Here is a 22,210-nt window from a genome sequence, read left to right on the forward strand (position 1 = left end):
CTGCTGCAGACCTAGATGTCCAGATTTACTGATAGGGATTTAGAAACAGATGCATCTCATCCATCCTCTAATGCATCTCAATGATTAGAGGTCAGATTTGCTACTATTTTGTCATAAGTAGCTCACACTGGAGATAATATAATCCTATTGGATATAAGTATATCCTTAAATTCAAGCTAACCTGCACAAATTTAGAAGTATTTACAAAATGAAAACATTCCATTTTTTAGTTTTCAGTGAAGCAAATGGCTTAGCACTAGTCCTTCAGCGCCACAGTCAAGGTTATTGGTTGTCTTCTTTTGTTTACCTTGTTGTGTTGGGTTTTTTTTTTTTATGCTGAACAGCAACAGTGGTTCCAGCTCTAGGATCACAAATGTTCGTGAGTGACTGAGTGAGTGATCATAGTTGAGTGATCTTATTTCCACCATTGGTCACTGAATGCCACATGACTGAGTTGGAGCTTCCCCATTTACTGTTGCAATATGAAAATGATTTGGCGCCAATCGCTTTCATTAGGGTTTTGTTTTTTTTTTATAGCCTGCAGTGTTGCCAACCTAGCACATCTAGGTCGCTATATTTGGAGACTTTTTTTCAAATAAGAGTAGGTATAAATCTGGTTTATGGCTGGACTGTGACTTGCAGGGAAACTGAGTAGCGCTTCCAATCCACCGAGCCTAGCCTTCACTACAGCAAATAGTCTACTTTCATTTCATGTATCATAATTACTAAAGGAGGCAGAGGAATAACTAAACATAAGACACACACCGAGTAGAGAGCCAAGAAGAGTGGGAGGGAGAGAGAGAAACCACTGGTAACAGCTAAGCCGAAGAAGCTAGCAGATCTGAATTGCGTGTAAACAATAGAAAAACCAACAACAGGAAATGAGACAATACACTTACTGCAGCACAACAATGAAAGCCCTGTTAAGAAATAAAGGGTTTCTGACCACTGAAAGTCTAGAGGGCTTTTAATTTGAAATAATTACAGGAAGAGATGAGTTTGTACTAACACGAAATGCAGTAACTTTTAATTAAAGACCTGTCTCTAATACAAGTCTGCCTCAAATAAAGGCCTGTTACCTTTTGCAGTTGGGTTAAAGGCCCACTCAATTTTTGAGGAAATACAGTTGAAAACTATTGTGGAGAGTGTGTGCTGTGTGTGAGGCAAAATGAGAAAAATATTCAGTTGCTTCTAACTTTCTCTCTGAGTGGTCATTTAACAAGTGAATATAGCTGAAAATCACAGCACGGTCTTGGTTTTTAACTTGTAACTATGTGTATAGTGATTTTGTCAGATGATGTGACTGTTATAAAATCAGGATTTTAGCGTTGCAGAGACTTGGAAATGGCTTGGAAGTTAGCCTGTAGTTTTAATGGGCTGCGTTTCAGTCATTATTTCAAACTTTTGACAATAGAAACAGAAAAAACATGAATAAGAACAGCTTTATTGGAAATTTGTCTGTATTAAAATACAGGATAAAATATAGGAGAGAAGCAAACAGATAAAATGACTGAACAGACTGAAAATGGTTGACACTAGGCAGATTGCAGATCGGATATGATGATGTCAGTTGTTTACAGCAGTTCCACAACAGTTTTCAACTACGCCCTCAATTTTGCACATTGAGCGCATGCAGTCCGGCCATATAGTAGTTTTTGACCTAATCTTGTTTTCCCATTTGATTGGCTGCATTTGCTGTCAATCATGCCCAAATTTTGATTTGTCAGCCTCTGTTTTCTCAGTTTATAAATGAGTGACTAAGCTCAGCTACATCTTAATTATGCTAATTACCTTTGCTCACCATACTCTTGTGTGTAACTCGAGACACAAGAGCATGGTCCCACAGTCTTGCCACAAACCTTTTTTTTTCAGTCAGGTGGCCATTTTTTAGCTGAACCAAGTCAATCTCATGAGGTGTTCAGTTGCAGCCAGAAACTTGTGACTTAAACTTCTGAGGGCTAAATGGGCAGATAGTGTAGTTAGCTGACAGCGAAAGTATTCTGGAAAAATGAGAGGAGCACCTTACAAATTAGAGTAATCCCTCTGAATTCAACACTGCAAAAAAAATCTTGTTGACTCAGTCTTAATAACAGTTTGACATTGTAAGATTCATAAAGGTTGTATTTATTGCTTAGCAATTATATGAACGTGTTCCCATGTGTCCACCCAGGGTATATTTAAAGAACTCACTGGTGCTGAGTATATCAAATTTCTTCATGGTCACAAGTGAATATGACCTACTTTTAGTTCAGCTTAATGACATTAGCATGTGAATGTGAAAGACATGCTCTCACCAGAGCCATGCCAGCCCATATAGAAACCCTAGCTCAACTAGCTGTTAGTGGCATTGTAAAGACATTACATGCTGTTGCAAACCAAATGAAACAGCACAGAAGTTGCACGTGGGGGCCATTCGTCATCTACTACCTTCTCTTTTCCTGTGTTTTGCTTGAGTCATGCTCAACTCTCCTGTCTTCGGCTGGTTCCGATGTTTGTAAAAATGTGAAGTCTGCAGGGTGGCATTCTGCTCCTCACACCAAAGATATCTTTCTATTTCACAGTCTTTCTTGGCACACAGAGATCAGGGTAAAAAAAAAAAAAAAAACCTAAACTAAAACTAAGATTGTATTATGACATCACCAGTCATGAGACTGGTTTATTAACCTCACCACTGTGTGCATCACTTCCTCAGGTGTGTACGGCGTTATGAGAACCATCTAAATCGCTGCCATCCATGCTCTTCAGCCATCTCACCATGTGGCCGGTTCATTGCCTCGGGATCTGAGGATAACTGTGTAAGTTGTAATAAGGTTTTCCTTGTAGAGTGTGTGTTTCATTCTCCCTTGTATAGACCTCTGTGGTCATATTATCCCAGACAGTCAGGTTTTGTGTAAGCATAATTTGAGAAAAAATTACAATGATAATCAATTTATTATTGATCTAAAATTGAATGAGGTGACAAAGCATTTTAAGAGGGTATCCATATATCAGTGTCTTCCTAGTTTTTGTCAAGTCTTTGGTGAATCTGCTGTTGAGAAAGCAACCAAATATGGGCTTGAGATATTTTCACAAAAGCATCAAAGTGAAATTATGCCTACAGTACCATAATGTAAAGGAGCAGATATGGCTTGTATACATTTTTTTAATATTATTTATATTATTGTTATAATTTTGGACCTTCTGCCATGTGTGTTAAATTGGAGCTGCAATTCACATAAGCAACAAAGTATTCGGACTACAGTAAATTATTTTATGTATAATTTGTTTATGCTTTATACTGTTTATATCTTAGCTGATCTTGTAAATGTGAAAGACAGCAACATGTCTTTATCAGTATTACCTCCATTTTAGGTGCTTGTTTGTGCTTGACTCAGAGATTTTTATTTGGAGCCAGGCCTTTTTCCATAGAGGTCAAATTCAGCATTCATGTTGAAGCAGAACTGTTTAATTGCTTTTCCAGACAGTGCCTTATACTTGCTTTCAAGACAATTTTCAGAAAACTGCCTCCCTTTTCCTTAACCATCTCTCTTTTCTTCTGGTGTATGTGCTTGTTGAAAGCAGTGGAATAATATATGCACGCCTCTGGTTATTATTAATTATGGGGACTCAACGCAACACGGACATTTGAGAGCATCTCTGTTGAGATCGGACATTTCCAACGTTTCGTGGAAATCGGGAGAGTATAGTGTAGTGAGCTACACCATATTTATTTGTAGCTGCCCAGAGACTTCTATAAGCCAGACACATTCGTACTTGTCTTAATATATCAAAAAGCAATCATGGAGAAAAAAGAACGTGAATACTCGAAAAAGACTCCCTAGATCATATTACACATTTTCCAAAAAACACAAGGCCAAAAACAGTCGGAGTAGAAAGTTATTTCAATGTGGTCAATTTTAACCTGTTATATGTTCAATTGAAATATGTGTTATTTTCCCTTGCTTTGACCCTGCCTCTTATAATCTGACATGAAATTGATTTTTTTAGAAGATGGCAGTTTTCTTGTTTTAATTGTTAATCAAGACATATGCTGCTGATGCAGTTTTCATACCTCAGGCTCCATTGCTCCTGCTCTCTGCTTCAGTTACTGTTGATATACGGTGAACTGATACATCTGGGGATCCCTGTTATATTTTAGCATTCCTGAAACTTTTCCCTTCCAAGTATCTAATGCCCTGTTTGGCACAACACGTCATATGCCTCAGACAGGAGACACTCTACCCATGGACCATCTGACGAAGCTCACTTGAAGCGTTTTTCAAGGAAACATAATACAAAACAGCTGCAAGAATCTGATGAGTTGCCGTCTGGTAACAAACATCCCCACAGCTATTTTTATCTGTGCTCGTGGCACTGAAGCAAACAACTGAGCCTTAAAACTCAGGGATTCTACTTAAATAAAAAAAACTGTGCTAACAAGCAGATAACACATTCACATATCTTTTCTAATATTTCAGATTTAAGTGTTGATTCTAATGTCTACACAAGCAGAATGCATATATTTTTTGTGTATCCAATGCCAAGTGTAAAATCTACACCAACAAATTAAAGGGTTGGTTCACAAGTCTTTTACTGCCTCAAGGCAGAAAATAACAGTAATCTATGTGCAAGGGGTTCGTGTGAGTTGTCAATAAGTCTCAATGGCCACTTAATTTTGTCTCCTAAGTATTTGAGTGCTATGAGTGTGTGATGAGCCTCAACAGCCAAGACTTTTTTATTGCAATGGCTTTTGGATTTGATGCTGACGGGAAGTGTTACAGCAGTGTTTTTTGTTTTGTTTTTAAATGTGTGCGTTTTGATGTTTTAAATTTTACACTTGTAGAGTCTGTTTACTAAGAGTTTTTAGCATTTAAAGAGCAACTTGATACAAGAATGAAAATCTTTTTTTTGCCCTCCTTTCCCTTCCCCTTTAACTTCTGGTCTTGCTGCAGTGATGTACAATCACTGTTTTCACACATCACTGTTGGGCATAGTTACAGGTGCAACAGAGCAAACCTCTGACCATACCCAACAACAACCACCACTGATGCTGTGTGCTGGATACAACACACATGAAACTTTCAGCCTTGTGTGCAATGAAACACCACCTTTCCATCTGGTATTAAATTACTCTTGATCAAAATATGTGAAACCACTTTGTGAATCATTGTTTAATGTTACCGTAACAAGCAGTTTTACAAGCAGGGAATCAGGAAACGTTGCTAATTTTAGACCATTTTCTGTCAGCAACGAAAAATGAAACAAAATGAAGAATCTGGTAGTTTTTGATGTCAGCTTCTGATACGACAGACATAGTTTGTTTATCACTCAAAATGTATTGGATATTGTTTTGATTGCCAGCCCCAGAGTTTTCTTTAAATACACTGCAGAACTCCAGAGTCAGTTGGGTTTAGTTCAGCAGTTGGGATAACTGATTCTGGCACAGATGATGCATGATTTTATGTGTCTGATTACTGACATCAACATGCGCCAAGTCTTACCGTCTAGCCAATCTCTGAACATTGTCAAAAAGGTCTGGTGTTCATCAAGAAAACTGTAATCAGTGAGAGAATATTTACAGTGAACTATTAAGGTGTCCAGACTCAATACTTTATTATTGACCCCAAATAGCTAATGGACAATATGGATGTTAGCTGTGCACACAATGACTGCATGAGTACGAAACATGCCTTTGTATGTGTGTTCTGGAGCTCGAACTCAGAATGATTGCAAAACCCAAACATAATGAGCCAAAGGTTTCCTTCAAAGTTGAAACTATCCCTAAAGTAAATCTGTTTCCATTTTTTTCTGTCTTTCTATTTGTATTGTATGTATTTTACACCTATAATGAGCCTCACTAGATGGTCAACTTAACTAATCTTATATAAGGTTAACATGTCCCACATCTGTATATCACTGCATGGTACAGTTTGCTTCTGCTTTTGTTCATGTAGTCCATCTCATTCATTTCAGGCCTATGTGTATGACATCCGTAGCAGCAGTTACCTCCACAAACTTCAAAAACAGTCGGACACAGTGCTCAGTGTGACGTTCAACCCTGCCACACCAGAGGTAAGAACCTTTCTTAACCTTTTGTCATTGTGGCTCTCTTATTTACTTTCTCTTGTTAGTCCTAAAACATGCTTTCAATGCCCCTTTTCTCATCATCTTAAATAAAGTATCATTCATATATCTCGACATCCCTGTAACATATTGACCAGAGTAAATATTTTGTTCACATGAAGTAAATGTCTTACTTTGACTTTCCCTTACTGACATCAGACAGCCAAAGTAAAACCAGAGATTGGTCTTATTTTCCAGATGTTGACCTGTGTTAACGCTGCATAAACACCCGAGGGGACATGCATACAGGCAACAGTGTTAATGTGTGTTTTACCCTCCACTCTATCCCTGATTTTGCATGCACATCAATACTCCAGTTCTACAAGGCTTGCTTATCCTTGCAACACAAGGATAGCTGAGTCTTTAAACATGTATTCACCAAGTTTTCATTTGGCAAGGTGGATATTTTTTCTGCATCCCAAACAACAAACTGACCTCAATAAAAAAAATAAGGAAATAACCCTCCCCTGCACACCCTAGCTGATACACTACACTCAGAGTTAGAAGATTTTGTTTTAATGACAAATATTGTTCTTTATGTCAAGAATTTCAAGGTTATGAAGGAAAAATGTTCAAAAAAAGCAAAGAGGTCCCAGTGAGAAGTAGTGTCAGCCAGAGGTCATGTCATCTTTAGTCCAAAAAAACTGCTTCACCTCTTAAGTCTTTAAAATTTTGATAAAGATATGCCTTGTACTTGAATTGTACTTGGGAAATTAACAAATATAATTACTGTCATATTGTTTTTCTAAATGTGATGTGATTAAAAAATTCACATTGCATGTTTTTTTTTAAGTTATATATACTGTAAATGATTTTCACACATTTTGCATAGTCAGTTGGTTACACAGGTTTACATCATCTCTACTTGCTGTGGAGTCTTTGTAAAGAAGGAATGATATCCTAAGGCTGAGGTCACATAGCAGGTCTTATTGAGACCAACCCACAGTTCAGGGTGGGTGGATTTTATGTCAGGGACTTGAAGTAGCCATGAAGGAATTCAATATAAGGACAGAGTTAGAACTAATAACAAGCTCTTTGTATCATTCCATATGAGTGTGATGAATTTACTTCTATGTACTAGTGTTTTTATGTTTCAGTGTGTGGGTACATCTCATTTTGTCTTTGTGTATAAATAGTGCACACTATACTGAAATTTTTAACAAAACAAATTATCCTCATATAAAAATACAAATACCCCAGAATTCACATATGTATAAACCCCCACAAAAATTCTGTTTGCATAAAAACTACTGATACAACAACCTTTTTTTCTAAATGCTAGCCTCTTGGACCAATACCATTTTCATTTGAAATGGATATCCCCTAAATCACTCTCTGGGTTTAAGCAGTGGTAGCCAGTTTATAGTCCAATCAGATAATGACTACTGCTCTTCCACACCATAATTCTGTGGGATCTAGTGACTCGCTTTGTGCACTGTGCTGATCCACTTGTATGACTGACTGCCTGCAGGGTTGTTCCAGCCTGTGATTGGCTGCACAGTTCTCAAGTCGGCAAAAGGTATATACAGGGATGTGCTTGTTGACTTCAGGAGCTGCTTTCCAACTTTCTGTTGGCTGTTTATCATTTTTACTGTATCCCTTGTAGCTTAATGTCATGCCATTTTGTTGTGTTCTGTCTAAAATGATGCAACAGAGACAAAATTCAATATTGATAGGATTGTGTGAGCTTCAAATGTCAATTATGCTTTGAATTATTAAGTTTGTTGCTATGATCTTTCAGATCCATAAATATTCAGGGACAGTAGGCAGTCTTGCTAAAGAAAACATCAAGTAAAGAATAGCACAGGACAAATTTCTCTGTTGCTCTTGAATTGCCATTACAGGAAAGTAAGAATTCTGAGTTTACAATGGTACTTTATGCCAACATCCTTTCAGTGTCCAGAGCATTTCATATAGAGCAACAATTCCCTTTGGAGGTGTTTTATTGTCCAGTTAATGGTTTTCCTTTGTAACTGTTCAAAGCAAGTAGATTTGCAAAACACAGCTTTTAAAATATAATATCCCAACCTCTGCTGGACGCCTCATGAGACTTCTTGTTGACCGTCTTTTGGACTTGAGGCACATGTTTTAAATCTGCATGTCCATCTGTGGAACTCCATTCAGATAAACTTTGCAGCACAATGATACATTCAGATTTCCAAGTTTGAAAGTGGAAAATTTGATCTGTGGCCATTTACTGGCTGAATTACAGTGATCTGCAGAGTTTAAAGACACACTTCATCAGTCAGAAAATGTCCATTCCCCATCAGTACCTCTGTACATTCTGTTTTGTTTGTTGGACATGCTGTCAAAGCAGAAACCCCAAAAAATACTGGCTTTATAGACAGAATTGTAATTGTATTTTTCACCACCAGTGTCACGTGGACAGATTAAAGTCTTGTTTTAATCTTATCAAACTCAAAATGTATATGATATATTAGCAGAAAAATATAACCACTCACCGTAGTGGTATTGCAGTAATACATTGACAAACAATTCCCATGTGGAAATGTGGCTATTTTCCTTGACAAATATTCAAGTTTGTGCAGGTAATTCTTCAGATATATTAATGTGTCATTTTTTATGAGGTCATCTCTTATTGATTTCTACTCTCAGATTTATGTCACTGACCATCTCATACTACAGGTACTTGCAAAATTTGACCAGATTGAAGTCATAAATTTCACAAATGTGTGAAAAAAAACTGGAGGGCTCCAGAGGGTCTGCAGCTAAATAAAGAGCCATGAAAAGTCTTCCCACATTGGATGTCCAAATAGGAACACCCTGATTCAAAATGATATTGACATACAGCACAAACTGAGTGAGAGCTATGGTATTTACTGTTGTTAGGTACAGTACCTGGGACTTGAGTTTTGTTTTGTTTTTTTGCCTGTTTTGCAGGATTTCAGTGGTGCTCATGAAAGAAAGTTAGTTTGTCATACTAACAAATGACCAGTAATACTGTAGTCTATTGAAATACAGCCTCTTATTACACAAGCAATTCTGTATTGACAAACTGTCTGCTGCAGTATTTGTCAAGCAATTTTCTAAATGCAATAAGCACACAGCTACCTTTTTGTTTGCTAAACCAGAGGGACAGAGCTGTTCTTCGTCAACATTCACTGTAGCCTATTTAATGTTTCTGCAGACCTCTTTGAGGGAGGAAGACCTCTACAGTTCTCGAATTGAAATAAAACTGTATGAAATTGAAAAATTCATATCCTGTACCCCTTAGTTTCCCCAAATTAATTTCAGAGTAGTTTGACAAAATTATCCCAACGTGAGTTCCTCTTACTACTACCTACCTCTGTAGCACTTTTAGAACTTTTTGTCCATTATAACTTAAAGTTAGAAATGGAAGGTAATTCTTCATTCTTCAGGTCATCCATCCATTTTCTTCCACTTGTCCGGGATTGGGTTGCGGTTGCAGCCGTCTAAGCAGGGTATTCGAGAAGTCCCTCTACCCAGCAACATTTTCCAGCTCTTCTTTGGGGATCCTGATGCATTCCCTGGCCAGATGGGTTTTGTAATCCCTCCAGTGATCTCTGGGTATACCCCAGGGCCTTTTCCCAGTTGGAAAAACCTCCAAAGGAAGGCGCCCAGGAGGCAGACTAATCAGATGCCCAAACTACCTCAAGGAGGAGTAGCAACTCTACTCCGAGCTCCCTCCAGACATCCAAGATCAGTCAGGCTGATCCTGGACATTCTAAAGAGGAAACTCATTTCAGCTGCTTGTATCCACTGTCTCATTCTTTTGGACATAACCCAGAGCTCATGACCATAGATGAGGGTTGGAACATTGATCGACTGGAAATCGAAAGTTTTGCCTCCTAGCTCAGCTCCCTCTTCAACACAATTGTCCGGTACAATGTCCGCATTACTGCTCATGCCAAACCAATCCGCCTGTCCATCTCACGTTCCATTTTACCATCATTAATGAACAACACCCTGAGATACTTAAATTCCTTCGATTGGGGCAGCAATTCCCCCTCAACCTGGAGGAACCAGTCCACGATGGCCTATGACTTAGACTTAGGAGATGCAAACTCTCATCCCAGCCACTTCACACTCAGCTGCCCCAGTGCACACATCAGGTCATGGTCTGATGAAACCAACAGAACCTCATCATCTTCAAAAAGGAGTGGAGTGGTTAGACCAACAGTTCAGTCTGTGTCTGAGAAAATCTTTGCACAGTATCTGGGAAAACGTGAGGATTTATAATTATTTCAAGATGCTGAGGAGTTGACCTCTATATCCAGAAGGTTACACCTTTTACTCTCACAGTAATGCCCTTGTCATTTATATGGGCACTATTCTTACTATTACTGAGAGTGTAAGATCGCTCATAGACACATACATAGAGAGTTAGCTCTCAACAAGCTCTCCTTCACATTAACTGAAAAGTGTTTCTTTCCTATTCCTTAGACAGTTGAGCTACTACTGATATATTAAGGGCCTGGCTTTGCTCTGTGAGCCTGTTTCTAGTTAACTTTGAGTTGGTTGATCTAATGTCTGACTGGAAAGGATGCATGCATATTCAACTTTATTTTTCTTTTGTTTGTGGCCAAAGGAGAGATGTGTTAATAAAAAATGAGTAGAAGTTCAAGAAGTCCTGGGAAATGGCCAGTCAGTCTTAACAGTTAACTGAGACCAGGGTCCTGTGATATCATAATACTAACATTGTTGTTATTTCCTGAGCCTGTGCTTTCTCCTTACCAAGACATGAAAAAAATACTGGCAAAAAGTGTCCCCAACCTGTGCTCACCTTGCTTTTAGCCACATTTGAGGGCCAGATGTTCTCCATATTTACTGCTTTGAGAACCCTCCGATGCAAGGCACAGACAGATAATGCAATGCATATTTTCCACTCATTTTTCACTCATGTTTTCCACCTTAATACTTAAAAGACCATCAAGCAGGCAGATCTAGCTCCAGGGTTCATTCCCTCAGGTTTATTCCGGTACTTTAGTCTCTAATGAGAGATCCCAACTTTTACTGTCACTTTACTTTGTTGTCTTGTAAAATCTTGTGGGATTTCACATGGCATACTGTTAAGTTTTGTAAGCTCCCCTGTGTTGGACCCAAAAGTGCTACCATAAAAGTTGACTTGCAAATTTTAGAAGAAGTATTTTCTCACTTGTAATACGAATGATTTGCCTCGGCTTGTTCAATACATAAGTATGTTCTCTTTTAAATGTCTTTTCGGGGAGATTTGTTGGAGGCAAACAAAGCTTTGTCCAATTTGCATAGTGCCTGAAAACAAGACAGAGTTCATACTGTATCTGCAGTTAACTTCCTCCAATGTTTTTTGGAATTTAAGAGATTTAGGATCATAAGTAAAGGCAAGGAAAAATGCTGTAGCTTGAAGCGAATCAACAGCAACTTCAGAGAAACAGGTTACTAGGTCAGACTATAGAAATAGACTTCATGGGGCTGTGCTGTATTTGGGTTACACATATTTCTACCACCTCATCCCAAGCCGTTGATAGCTCCAATTACATTGTTCCACATCAGCAGTAAAAACCTCTTTGTAGTATAAACCAAAGATCAGCTTCTTGGTGAAGATGAGTTCTTTTAAGAGACAGTGGGGGACAGTAACCTCTCTTTTTTCTTGATTTATTTTCAGTGGACTTTTGAATGCTAATGTTATTTTTTTTTATAAATCATAAGAAAAGTTGTTGAACCCCACAATTGTTTCTTCATTCAGATACCTTGGAGTTTTAATTGGTGACCTTTTCACTGACACCCCACTGAGATCAATTTGTGAAAAGCTAAAATTAAATTTTTTTCTTAGAAACATAGCCTTGTTTGTGCCTTTGTGCTTTGGATATTGGTCACAAATGGCAAAGCCCATATCTATCACTGTTGTTTATAAAGTTTCTTGAGTCTCCACCACCTTGTTTGTGTAAGAAGAGATTTTTAATCTTAATGACCAATCCCAAGGTAGGCAATTGTTAAATAAAAATGAAACAACTAGAATTTGAGTTGGCGACCATAACGAATGGCTCTCCACAATCTGAACTTTAAAACAACATACAATATCAATGAGAAAATTACAAAGGAGGACATGACAAAGATACACTTTTTGTACACAAAAGTTAAAACTGATTCAAGAGAAAAGGGAAAGAAATCTTCACTTTGGTGTAAAAGTCTCCATATGTTATGTCAGCACTCATTAAATGTGACTCATACGAATTGGAACATTTGTTCTAACTTACCTGTGGGAGAGACTTTCTGGACATGAACAGGATGGTGCAGTGGGAAACATTTACAAGCCAGAGCCATCAAATAAAAACATGATTTTTGCTTTGAATAATCCTAAACCAGTTGTGCTTGTTTCAGTTTGTTTTACACATACTGGCATGAAGTTTCAATGTTAGCTGAATTAACTAGTAGTCAAGAGTCTGGGTTAGGGTTTGAGTAAGGGTTAGGGCTGGTTAAAATGACAAAAAGATCAGATGGATGAAAATTAAAGTTCATCAACGTATATATTAAAGGCAGTATTTAAGAATCAAAGAGACAAAAAATATACTTGAAAACCACCAACGAAAATAACTTTTCTTAATCTGACATAAAAAAACATACAATTAAAAGAGTTTGTGGTTGAAAATATAGAAACTCCTATCAGAGTCAGCAAGGTTTTTCTGTCTTTTAATAAGTGTGTTTGTGTGTGTGAAAGTTTCCTTGAGTAAGATACTAAACCCTCCTTTGTTCCAGAGACGCTGCTGCACTCTGACATATCTGTCAATTTTCAAATGCATAAGTTGTTTTTTTTGGAAGGGGATAAGAAAAGAAAGAAAATCCTAATTAGAACTCTTTCTTAAAATGAAAATACAGTTTTCAGTGTCAGTCTTTTGATTAAGTGAGAAGGTTCTGATCTCTTTCCCGCAAGTACTTTGGACCTCATTTGCACGTCATGTGTTGGAGTTAGTGCAGGACTCTGACCGCTTACTGACACAGGCAGCTGTCTCTAAAAGTTAACATGTTCTATTGTCCCAACTAGGAAGATGAACAGTGAGTGAATCATCTCATTGGCTTTCAAGCTCAGTGCTACTCTTGTCTCCATATGTCAGCATGTATCATCTTTGTTCTTTGCAGGCAGGCAGAAATGCAGCTGGCGTCCCACTAGACCTTTTTACTGTATCATTTCATTTGTGGCCATTTGTCTTTTGAAAAACTATTCACACGCCTTAGTTTTTTTTTTTTCATATTTTATCTCTTCGTTTCCTCTCTGCCTGACCCCGGAGAGCAAAACACTCCCTTCTTACTGTAGTGGCCAGACAGCAAATACAGAGGTGGACTCTGCTGTCTGGTCCAGAATGTCACATTAGAGTGAGACACAGACTGAGCTGAGACAGCCTCTCTGAAATCAACTGGCCTGTGTTCAGCACAGCTGGAACTGCAATGAACAGGAAGTGAGGACATAAAAAGTTTGGGTCTAGCTGCAAAGTTACAAGAAGTATCAAAACCTTTCGAATGTAGTAGACAGCATTTTCTCACTTGGCCATAGTGGATAGCTTTGTCCTGTTTTTTGTCTGAAAACCAAAACTGTGAGGAACACTGTAAACTTGAATGACACACAGCATTTGTCTTGAGTGTGCAGTTTCAATGCATTAAAGTAGCTCAGGTGTGAACATTTACATTTAAAATGAAGACAAAATTATGAAGGAGCATATATTATGTTTCTAATAAGTGAAAATTACCTGCGCTGGGGTTTTATGATTTAACTTTTTGAAATCACAGAGATCCGACTGATCTGTCCTGAACTCTGTGTAAGACAGCAAACACACTGAGAATCACACTGTGATACTCAAAAAAAAAGGAAAAAATACGCATCATATAGATTCAGTCAAAGATATACAGAATCTATTTAATGTTGGAGAGGTGAAGGACATTGTTTGTTTTGATTTTTGAAGCACCAAATGAGAACTTTCAAGAGATTACACATCATGCTATAGTTCTGTTGATGTCATTATTAAACTTGCTTTTAAAATGGCTGAGATATTGGCAGGGCTAGCCCTATGACACTGTCATAGAATAATTATAATAATAATTAAGTAATAATGTGTTCTGTAATGGTATCAGCCTTAATAGACATTCACCACTCTTTTTTTTGGGGCCGTTCCCTGCACACATGGAATGTTGTGACTGTTATTGTATCTGTTTTTCTCGGCATTACTTTCACTCAGATGGGCGTATCCATGGCCTTAGAAATGAGCTCTATACCTACGCAGACACTGGCTAGAGGGCAGATGGATGACAGAGAGGCAAAAAGTTGAGTCAGACACATATAACTTGTGTCCTACTTTCAGTATTTGGATATTGTCATCATTATAATAATGATAAATATGATAAGAGCTTTGGTTGGATTAATGTGAACTTAGTTGAAAATTTATTGAATTAAAAAAATCATTGAGGAATGTCATGTCTCCAATGTGATGTGAGTCCAGTACGACTTGAAGAAGCTGAGGCTGCTCAGAGGATGTATTATAACCTCTTGTCTTGTAAATGCAACAATGGCTGAAGCTCTTGGCAAGACTGGTGAGGAAACAGCTGTTAATGCTAACAATGACTATGTAGCAATAGCAAAACTTACAAATAGCTCCTTTAATGCATAAAGATTATTTGACAGGTAAAGGGATCTTCAAAGGATCATACAGTATATATATATATATATATATATATATATATATATTTATATATATCGGTCACCATTAGCAATAGAATTCTTTTACTGATGGTTCACGCAGAACCGTGGTGAGTGTCCGCTCTTTTTCCTATCACTCGTGGATTATCCTCCCTCCCTCAACATGTACAGCGCAGAACATCCTGTATGTTGGCATTTGTGAAGCTTTTGTTCATACCAGTTTCTACAGATGGATATTTTCTGTGGGCCAGAATGCCAATATCTGACACAAGTGTTCACCACTGGAAAATCTAACCCACATTGTGTTCTGAATCATCATTTTTATTTCTGCTTTGAAGTATTGATTTGTGGTGTGTCTGTGATTTTTCCGTGGTATTCAGCCAGCACGCCTGACAATAACTTAGATTATGTAATATGCGTGACACACCACGCACATTCTCAACCTGATTTACGATCCCAGAATTCCTAAAAAGTTTTGAATGAGACTTTATATACTAAACATAAAAACAAATAAACAAAGAGATCATAAAATAAGAGGCAGCCCATATTTTCGTGCATGATTTGTGTGTTTGACATTACGAAAGGTCATGTGTCAAACACATCCTACCAAAACTGAAAGGCATATGCCTGTGAATGATATTAACTTTGAATACCTATTCACTACTGTTCAAAAGTTTTAGAACACCTAATTTTTTCCAGTTCTAACTTAAATTTACATAATTCAATGTCTCAGTTTTTCTGACATTAAAGAATAGAACAAATAAACAACTGGAGATTTTAAAAACAAAGAATCATGGAATCTTCTTGTTGAAGATTGAACTCCAGCTGAACACACTCGTGGCATTCTTTCTACAATGGAAATGAAATATTGTTTGTAAAGTTCGCCCCAACATTGTTGCCGAAGTTCCCGCAAATGTGTCGCACTTGTAGTTTGCTTTGTTTTCACCTTCTGTCCAGGTCATCCCAAACCGGCAACATGGGGTTTAAGTCTGGAGCCTGTGCTGCTCTCCTATTGTGGGAGACCCCCCTCTGGTTGTTTTCTTCTAATGTTTTGGGTCCTTATGTTGCTTTAGGATGAACCCCTGAACAACCTTCCTTTGTTACTTCTCTTTTTTCTCCATTCTGATAGCAAAATATAGTACTTCCTCCTGCAGTACAGTATTGATCCTGTACTAACACAGTTTGTGCCAACACTGCCTTTGTACAGACAAAGTTTGTAAGTCATCAGCAAAAGTTGGTGCACATGTAGGAATTTTTTGCATTAACTTCCAAGGCTTCATTTATTTCAGATTTTCTATGAAATGTCTATGATTTTTTCGTTTTTAGAGACCTAACCTTTTTTTAACCTTGGGCAGTGTACTGCTTATGTCTTTGTACCATTTAAGGTTATTCACTGGACTTGAACTGTTGAAATGTCAATAATATGTAAAAAACTGTAAAAATGTGGTATCCTGAAACTTTTGTCCGGTAGTGTATGTCAGCATGAAGACATCTGCAAATAAATCTTGAAAATCTATGTTTCCTAGAAGTGCGATGTTGAGGAAAGCCTAATAACTCACTTGTGATGGCCCGGCATGACCCCTGCTATATGTCTACAGTGAATTAGCTCTGACCCTGAAGGTCACCCAAAACATTCAGTCCTCATTGGCTCAGCTCGCTTCAGCTTCGGTGAACAAAGGTGGATGGTTGCAGAAATGGAATGTGTTGGAAACAGATGTTTGTTGCAAGTGTATGATTTCAAAATTCCAAATGTTGTTATCCCCTTTTTAGACAACTCAACTCAGCTCTGGACTGCATGTTTGCATGGACGAGTGTAATGTCTAGGCGATAACACAGTCTAATGGTTTTCGAAAGCAGTTGATGAAGACAGCTGTGGTTGCTAATGGAACTGCTCTCTGACCCTCTTTAAGTTTTAAATAGCTATTTTAGCAGCCCGAGGGCAGGACCCAGACAGCTTGGCTATTGTTCATTGAGGTCATTGAGCAGGAGGTCATGGTGAAAGAAGACTCCTTGAAAAGAGAAGAACTAGTGAAATGAGCTGTCAAAGTGTTTGTTTTGTGGGAGAGTCTCAAACATTTTTATACACTAGAGAACACTAGTATGCTTATGTGGGCGTAATGTATTTGTGCTTACTTGGCTGCCTTTTGGAAGTAATCCTCTCGTCTTTGGGCTCCATGCACACCTGGAAATCTTCTGTGTGTCTATAGGAGAGAAACTGCAAGGATCACCCATCAAAGGAAGATTAAATCCACCCCAGTTTAGTCGTTGTATGTTTGAGTCATCCTCAGACCTCAGCTATTGTGACTCCCTTTCCCAGCACAGGCATCTGTGTGCTGGTAAAAGATGATTTCTCCTGCATAAAACAGCTTTAGTACATGGGAAAAAATGTTGGACTATTGTTGTACCAAATGTGGTTTTTATCACTGCTTGGCAAATCGTTGTTTTCCAAGATTCCCACTGTTAGTATACTCCAAAAAGATACTCTGTCTTTACAAGGCCTAAAATCTCTGAAATTACCATAAACAACACTGATACTCCACAGCAGATCTGGACATTCACCCAAGCATTCCTATTTAGTTTGCAATTTGTTGGGTTGTTTTCACCTCTTTTTCATCATGTATGATTTGTGAAGTCCTTTAGGACTTTAAATGGGATTAAGTGTAGTACAAATAATCCTGGCTTGAAATAGTATGACATAGATTTGAAATGGTGTTTTACACACCCTGGTCTTACACGTTACGTACGCTTAAAATAAAGTGAAGATAGTGCCATTTATGAACAACTGTCTTCAATTATGATTGTTCCATCATATTATATACTCCATTTTGAGCAGCTGCAGGTATAAATATATATCATAAGCCTTATTCTGAACCTCTGCTGATTGATTGTTGAGGTAATGTTCCCTCACTCTCATCTGCTATACTGACTGATAAAAGGATGAGATAATCCTTGCTGCTAAAAAAGAAATATAGCAAAGAGGTGGTTCTCCACATGTGTGCTTGTGTTCATCTGCATCCACATGTTAGTTAGAGTGTGTGTGTGTGTGTGTGTGTGTGTGTGTGTGTGTGTGTGTGTGTGTGTGTGTGTGTGTTTGCACATGTGTCTGCTTAAATGGTCGTGCAGGGTGTGGGTTGATGTTAGTTTATTGATGTGTGGGTGCCTTATTAATCTGTAAACAGTTGCCTCACCATGACTAGCACTGGCAGGAACCCCGAGCCCCATTTTTGATTAAACAAAGTTATATAACAGAGTTCTGGTCAGGCAGTTTCTTGTTTTTTGTGATAAATGGCAGGTATGGAAAATCAAGAATTTCAATGGGAAACACAGTGTAGATCTTGACCTTGGTTAGGAAGCAGGTGTGCTGTTATGCAACTTGGTCCTCTAAACAGAGAGTCGGAAAAAGGAGAGTGATGTGTGACACAGTTCCTTGGAAATATCATCCACAAGAGTAAAAGCTGAACGTGATGTCATGTTTGTTTCTCTGTCTTTCCTAGCTGCTGACTGGGACCCTGGATGGGAAGCTGAGACTGTTTGAGTCCAGCAGTGGGGCCCGTCTGTCTCAGGACACCAGTGCTGCTGTGCATAGCGTCCTCAGCATGACTGGGTAATTACAGCAGGCTGCTGCAAAGACCATGCAGGTTTTGTTAAAGCAGTTCCAACCCCCTGGCTAGGATTTCACTTAGAAAGAAGAACACAAGGGTTTGTTTCTTGCTGTTAAATGAAGATCAAAATTAGGTACGAGTTGAAAAAGTTGTATATGCTTCCACTTCTTTGCTTCCATTTGTCAAAAGGAGCCACCCATTTCAGCTCACTCATCCTCCTGGATGTCCATCATTAGACCACTTTTCTTTTGACTGGGATCCAAAGGGTTGTCAGTGGTTTGATTGAGTATCTTTCATCAGGTTCATTTAACCACATTATCTTAATGCAACATTTACTTAATTGCAAATAATCACAGCTAACTTTGTGGAAAACAATTCTATTAGCAGTTATTCTCATCCGTTCATGCACATACTGCGTGTTCAGGATTCAGATTTTGTTCTCTTACTGTATGTGGAACAGATGTAGACCTCTATATTACTGGCTGTGACCACTACTTAGCAGATCAGCACACAAAGCAATGACATCAACTGGGTGCAACCACTTTGGCTGCCAGAGACACAGATGCCACTACTGTTCATACAGACACACCCGTCCACATTGTTTGTGCTCTATAGTTACTCTTCCCTGCCCCAGTCACAATAAAATGTCAGTTACACTGAACAGTAATAGAAGAGAACAAAAGTACAGGACTCTGACTTTGTGAAATGACAAATTTACTGTAAAAGTGCAAAACTGTTACATCCTGCTTAAATGCATGTAGTGTGTACTTCACAGTTCTACTTTAGGACCACTTCTGTTTTCTATTTTTTTACTGATCTCATTAATTCTTTCTGATTGTCGCGTTTAATTGTATGCCAAAAACGTCATTATATATACACGTGGAAAACTTAATTTATCACAAATTCAAGAAGCTTTGTGATCTGACTTTAACAGTTTACAAACTTAGTTGTCAGCTAACAAACTCAATAAAACAAAGTCTTACACAATGGTCTTTGTTATGAGACAGAACCACAATTCCAAATTGTCCAAAATCCAGCTTTCTGGTTTTAGTTCATAACAACAGTCAATCTCTCCAGAAACTTGATCAAATTAAATATGTGGATTTATGGATCAACTCTGGAAACTTCACATTGATAATATAATAAAGACAGTTAATTATGGTATTTGTGTTGTCATTCCAGGCATTGTTTCAAATTTAAAGTCAGACAGAGATTTACTTCACAACTTACATTATTGATACTGACATCATTCACCAAAATTCTCTTAAAACCGAACTCTCATTGTCGTCTATAATAGTTTCAGAAGATTTGTACAAGGATGAACTGTTATTCTTTTGTTTGTTTCTTCCTCTACTTTACCACAATGCTTGATGCACTCTAATTTATGAGCTTATTTTCAAATGCACTCATTTTAATGATTGTTTGAAACAATGCTTCATCCCCTTTACTTCAAATTACTCACTCCTTTGTCTCCTATGAAATCGATTTGAAAAAACTTTTGTGTTGGGCTCTTTCTGAGTGGAATCATTCACCTGCACATATTCTTTCTCTTCATGTGGCGAATTTCAATGTGTAAGTGTTTGGAAAACAAATTGCATTTGTTTTCAATAATGCTCTCATGGGATGATGCATCTCAGTGGATTTATCCTGATATAATAGATTTAACTGTTATAATACAATAAATTCACAGTCATAGTTTCTGGAGACCCCTGGAGACTCTATTAATCTTATTGTCTCAGTTTCATAAGTGTAATACCAAAGTTAAAAAATAGTTAAAAGTTCCTGGGGAGTTTTCACTGGCAGATACTTTCTTGAGATTGGGTCATAATTCTCTTTTTTTTTCTTTACCAGAAAAACTCTTATTATCACCTACTGTGCTGCCTTTATCACTGCCGACATGTTATAGGCCACAGCTAAGTCTTCAGAAAGGCTGTAGGAAAACTCACCCTATCTGGAATGGAATGAAATTTCAAGCGTCGCTCATTCCTTCCATTAGGAAAAGATATTGTACTTGACGCATTATCTGACGGTGACGCTGATGATAGAATGATATATCCTGATAGGCTGCCTTGTCTTAACTCCCTCAGACGGACGTGAATTTTCAGGAGACTGCTCATTTCTGCCTTGTCCTCTGTCCAATATTCTGCATTTAATTTACTGTGTCTTTTTGGACTGTGTGCTTTAATTGATACCAAGACAGACTGCTTGTCAAGATTGTTCTGTGTGCAGCACCAGCCTCAGCTAGGTCAGATGAAATATAGCTTTTAAGTTACACAATATCAGCAGCCAGGTTTCCTATCACAAAAACTGATGTTATACATTAAAGAAAGCAGGACTAAGGCAGTATGGGATTTATGGGGTGGTACCTATTCTTTTGTCATACATCTTATTGTGTGCGCGCGTGTGTGTGCTTTTTATGCCACAAAGATAGGTATGTACTGGCAAGGATGAGTGGGCTCTGTCACGGTGAGCTTTAGTGTTCCTACAAACAGTTGAGACTTTCTACTGGAACAAAACACAATAAATTATCTTTGGAGTAAATTTATGAAGCCATGTTCTTTCTCCATTTTAATGTGCTGGAATGTGTGTGTGTGTGTGTGTGTGTGTGTGTGTGTGTGTGTGTGTGTGTGTTTAGGAGTCAGTGTCTTCCCTTGAATGAATTAACTTGCTACTCTTAGGATTCAGTGAGCTCACATTCACAAACCAAAGTGATATATTGTCGTACACGCACATTCCTTGTCTGTGTGAGGTCGTTTTGGGTGCACTCCCTACATTGATCTCACCAGAAAAGAATGATGTGTTTATACTTGCAAATAAAAGGATTTCACTGATAGCCACACCCGCACATCATAACACAGTCGGGTCCAAAGTTTGGTCTCTCATAATGCTTTATCATTCAACTTGAGAGAGAGAACGACAGAGTCCGTCTCAAACTTTTCATATTCCAGCATCATCTACAACTCAAATATGGTCTGTGAAGTGTTTTAGTGGTTGACTTCCTCTCTGGTCTCTGGCCTGGCCGAGCCTGGCGTGGCCTGAGTTCTGAATGCAGGCCTTCACTTTCCCTCATGAGTAATTTATATGAAGAAAACCAAGATATACATCATGAGACACGTGCAGTTTAATGATCCCTCAGAGACCTCTGAGGATCTCTGCTCTTTTGTTTTCGTAAACTTGGTGCAGCTCAAAGTCAAGGGAGGGGAATATTTGTGCACATGTCAAAAACTGCTGTGATTCATGCAGGTCTTATGCTTTTCTGGTTTTATAATGTTCTATGAATTATTTAAAAGATATAAGTAGCCAGACTGATGGATATAAAAGTCATAATCTTTGACATGAGTAATGCTAGTAATTGCTACACTGCTAGAAGAAAACAGTGGTTTAGCTCGTAGGCGACCTACTTGATGAGACCTTTCAATGCTGCCTTAAAAACCTGCTGTAAACAAATGGCAGGATCAGACCACATGATATCAGCCTGATGATGGCCAGTCATGAAAAACGTTGGGCATCAGGAACAGAAAGTTATAAAGTGGAACAGCAGCAACAACAACAGCAGAGGCAACATCTGGGACACCTCACAACGTCCCAACAACAGTCCCAAACACGGGCGTGGAACTGTCTTTTACCTCTTCTTGCCAAGTTTGACAACTTTCACGTGTTGCGCGATGCACGAGATCAGACCACTAATGCATGCACAACTGAAAACATGGTTAAACAAAAAAGATATAATGTTGTCGGCGCTGTAAAGGGGAATAGTAAAGTCGGTTCTTGGCACCTCCCTTCTTATCGTCTACTGTGTGTATGTCCCATGTCATAGCTATAATTCAAGATTCTGATCAAATACGCCATAATGACTTTC

The 22,210-nt window shown here is 38.2% G+C and overlaps 1 protein-coding gene across 1 annotated transcript in view; it reads left to right on the forward strand.

The window, feature by feature from the left end:
- The window catches only part of wdr27 (WD repeat domain 27), a 43,951-nt gene extending 23,065 nt beyond the window's left edge, over positions 1-20,886 (forward strand). The window contains exons 22-24 of the mRNA XM_056394652.1: positions 2,693-2,795; positions 5,953-6,051; positions 18,244-20,886. Of these exons, the coding sequence (XP_056250627.1) occupies positions 2,693-2,795; positions 5,953-6,051; positions 18,244-18,357 (316 nt within the window). The 3' untranslated portion in view covers positions 18,358-20,886. The remainder of the gene's footprint in view (positions 1-2,692; positions 2,796-5,952; positions 6,052-18,243) is intronic.
- Positions 20,887-22,210: the final 1,324 nt, after the last annotated feature.

This window comes from Seriola aureovittata, chromosome 14 (genome assembly GCF_021018895.1).
Source record: "Seriola aureovittata isolate HTS-2021-v1 ecotype China chromosome 14, ASM2101889v1, whole genome shotgun sequence".
Lineage (NCBI taxonomy): Eukaryota > Metazoa > Chordata > Actinopteri > Carangiformes > Carangidae > Seriola > Seriola aureovittata.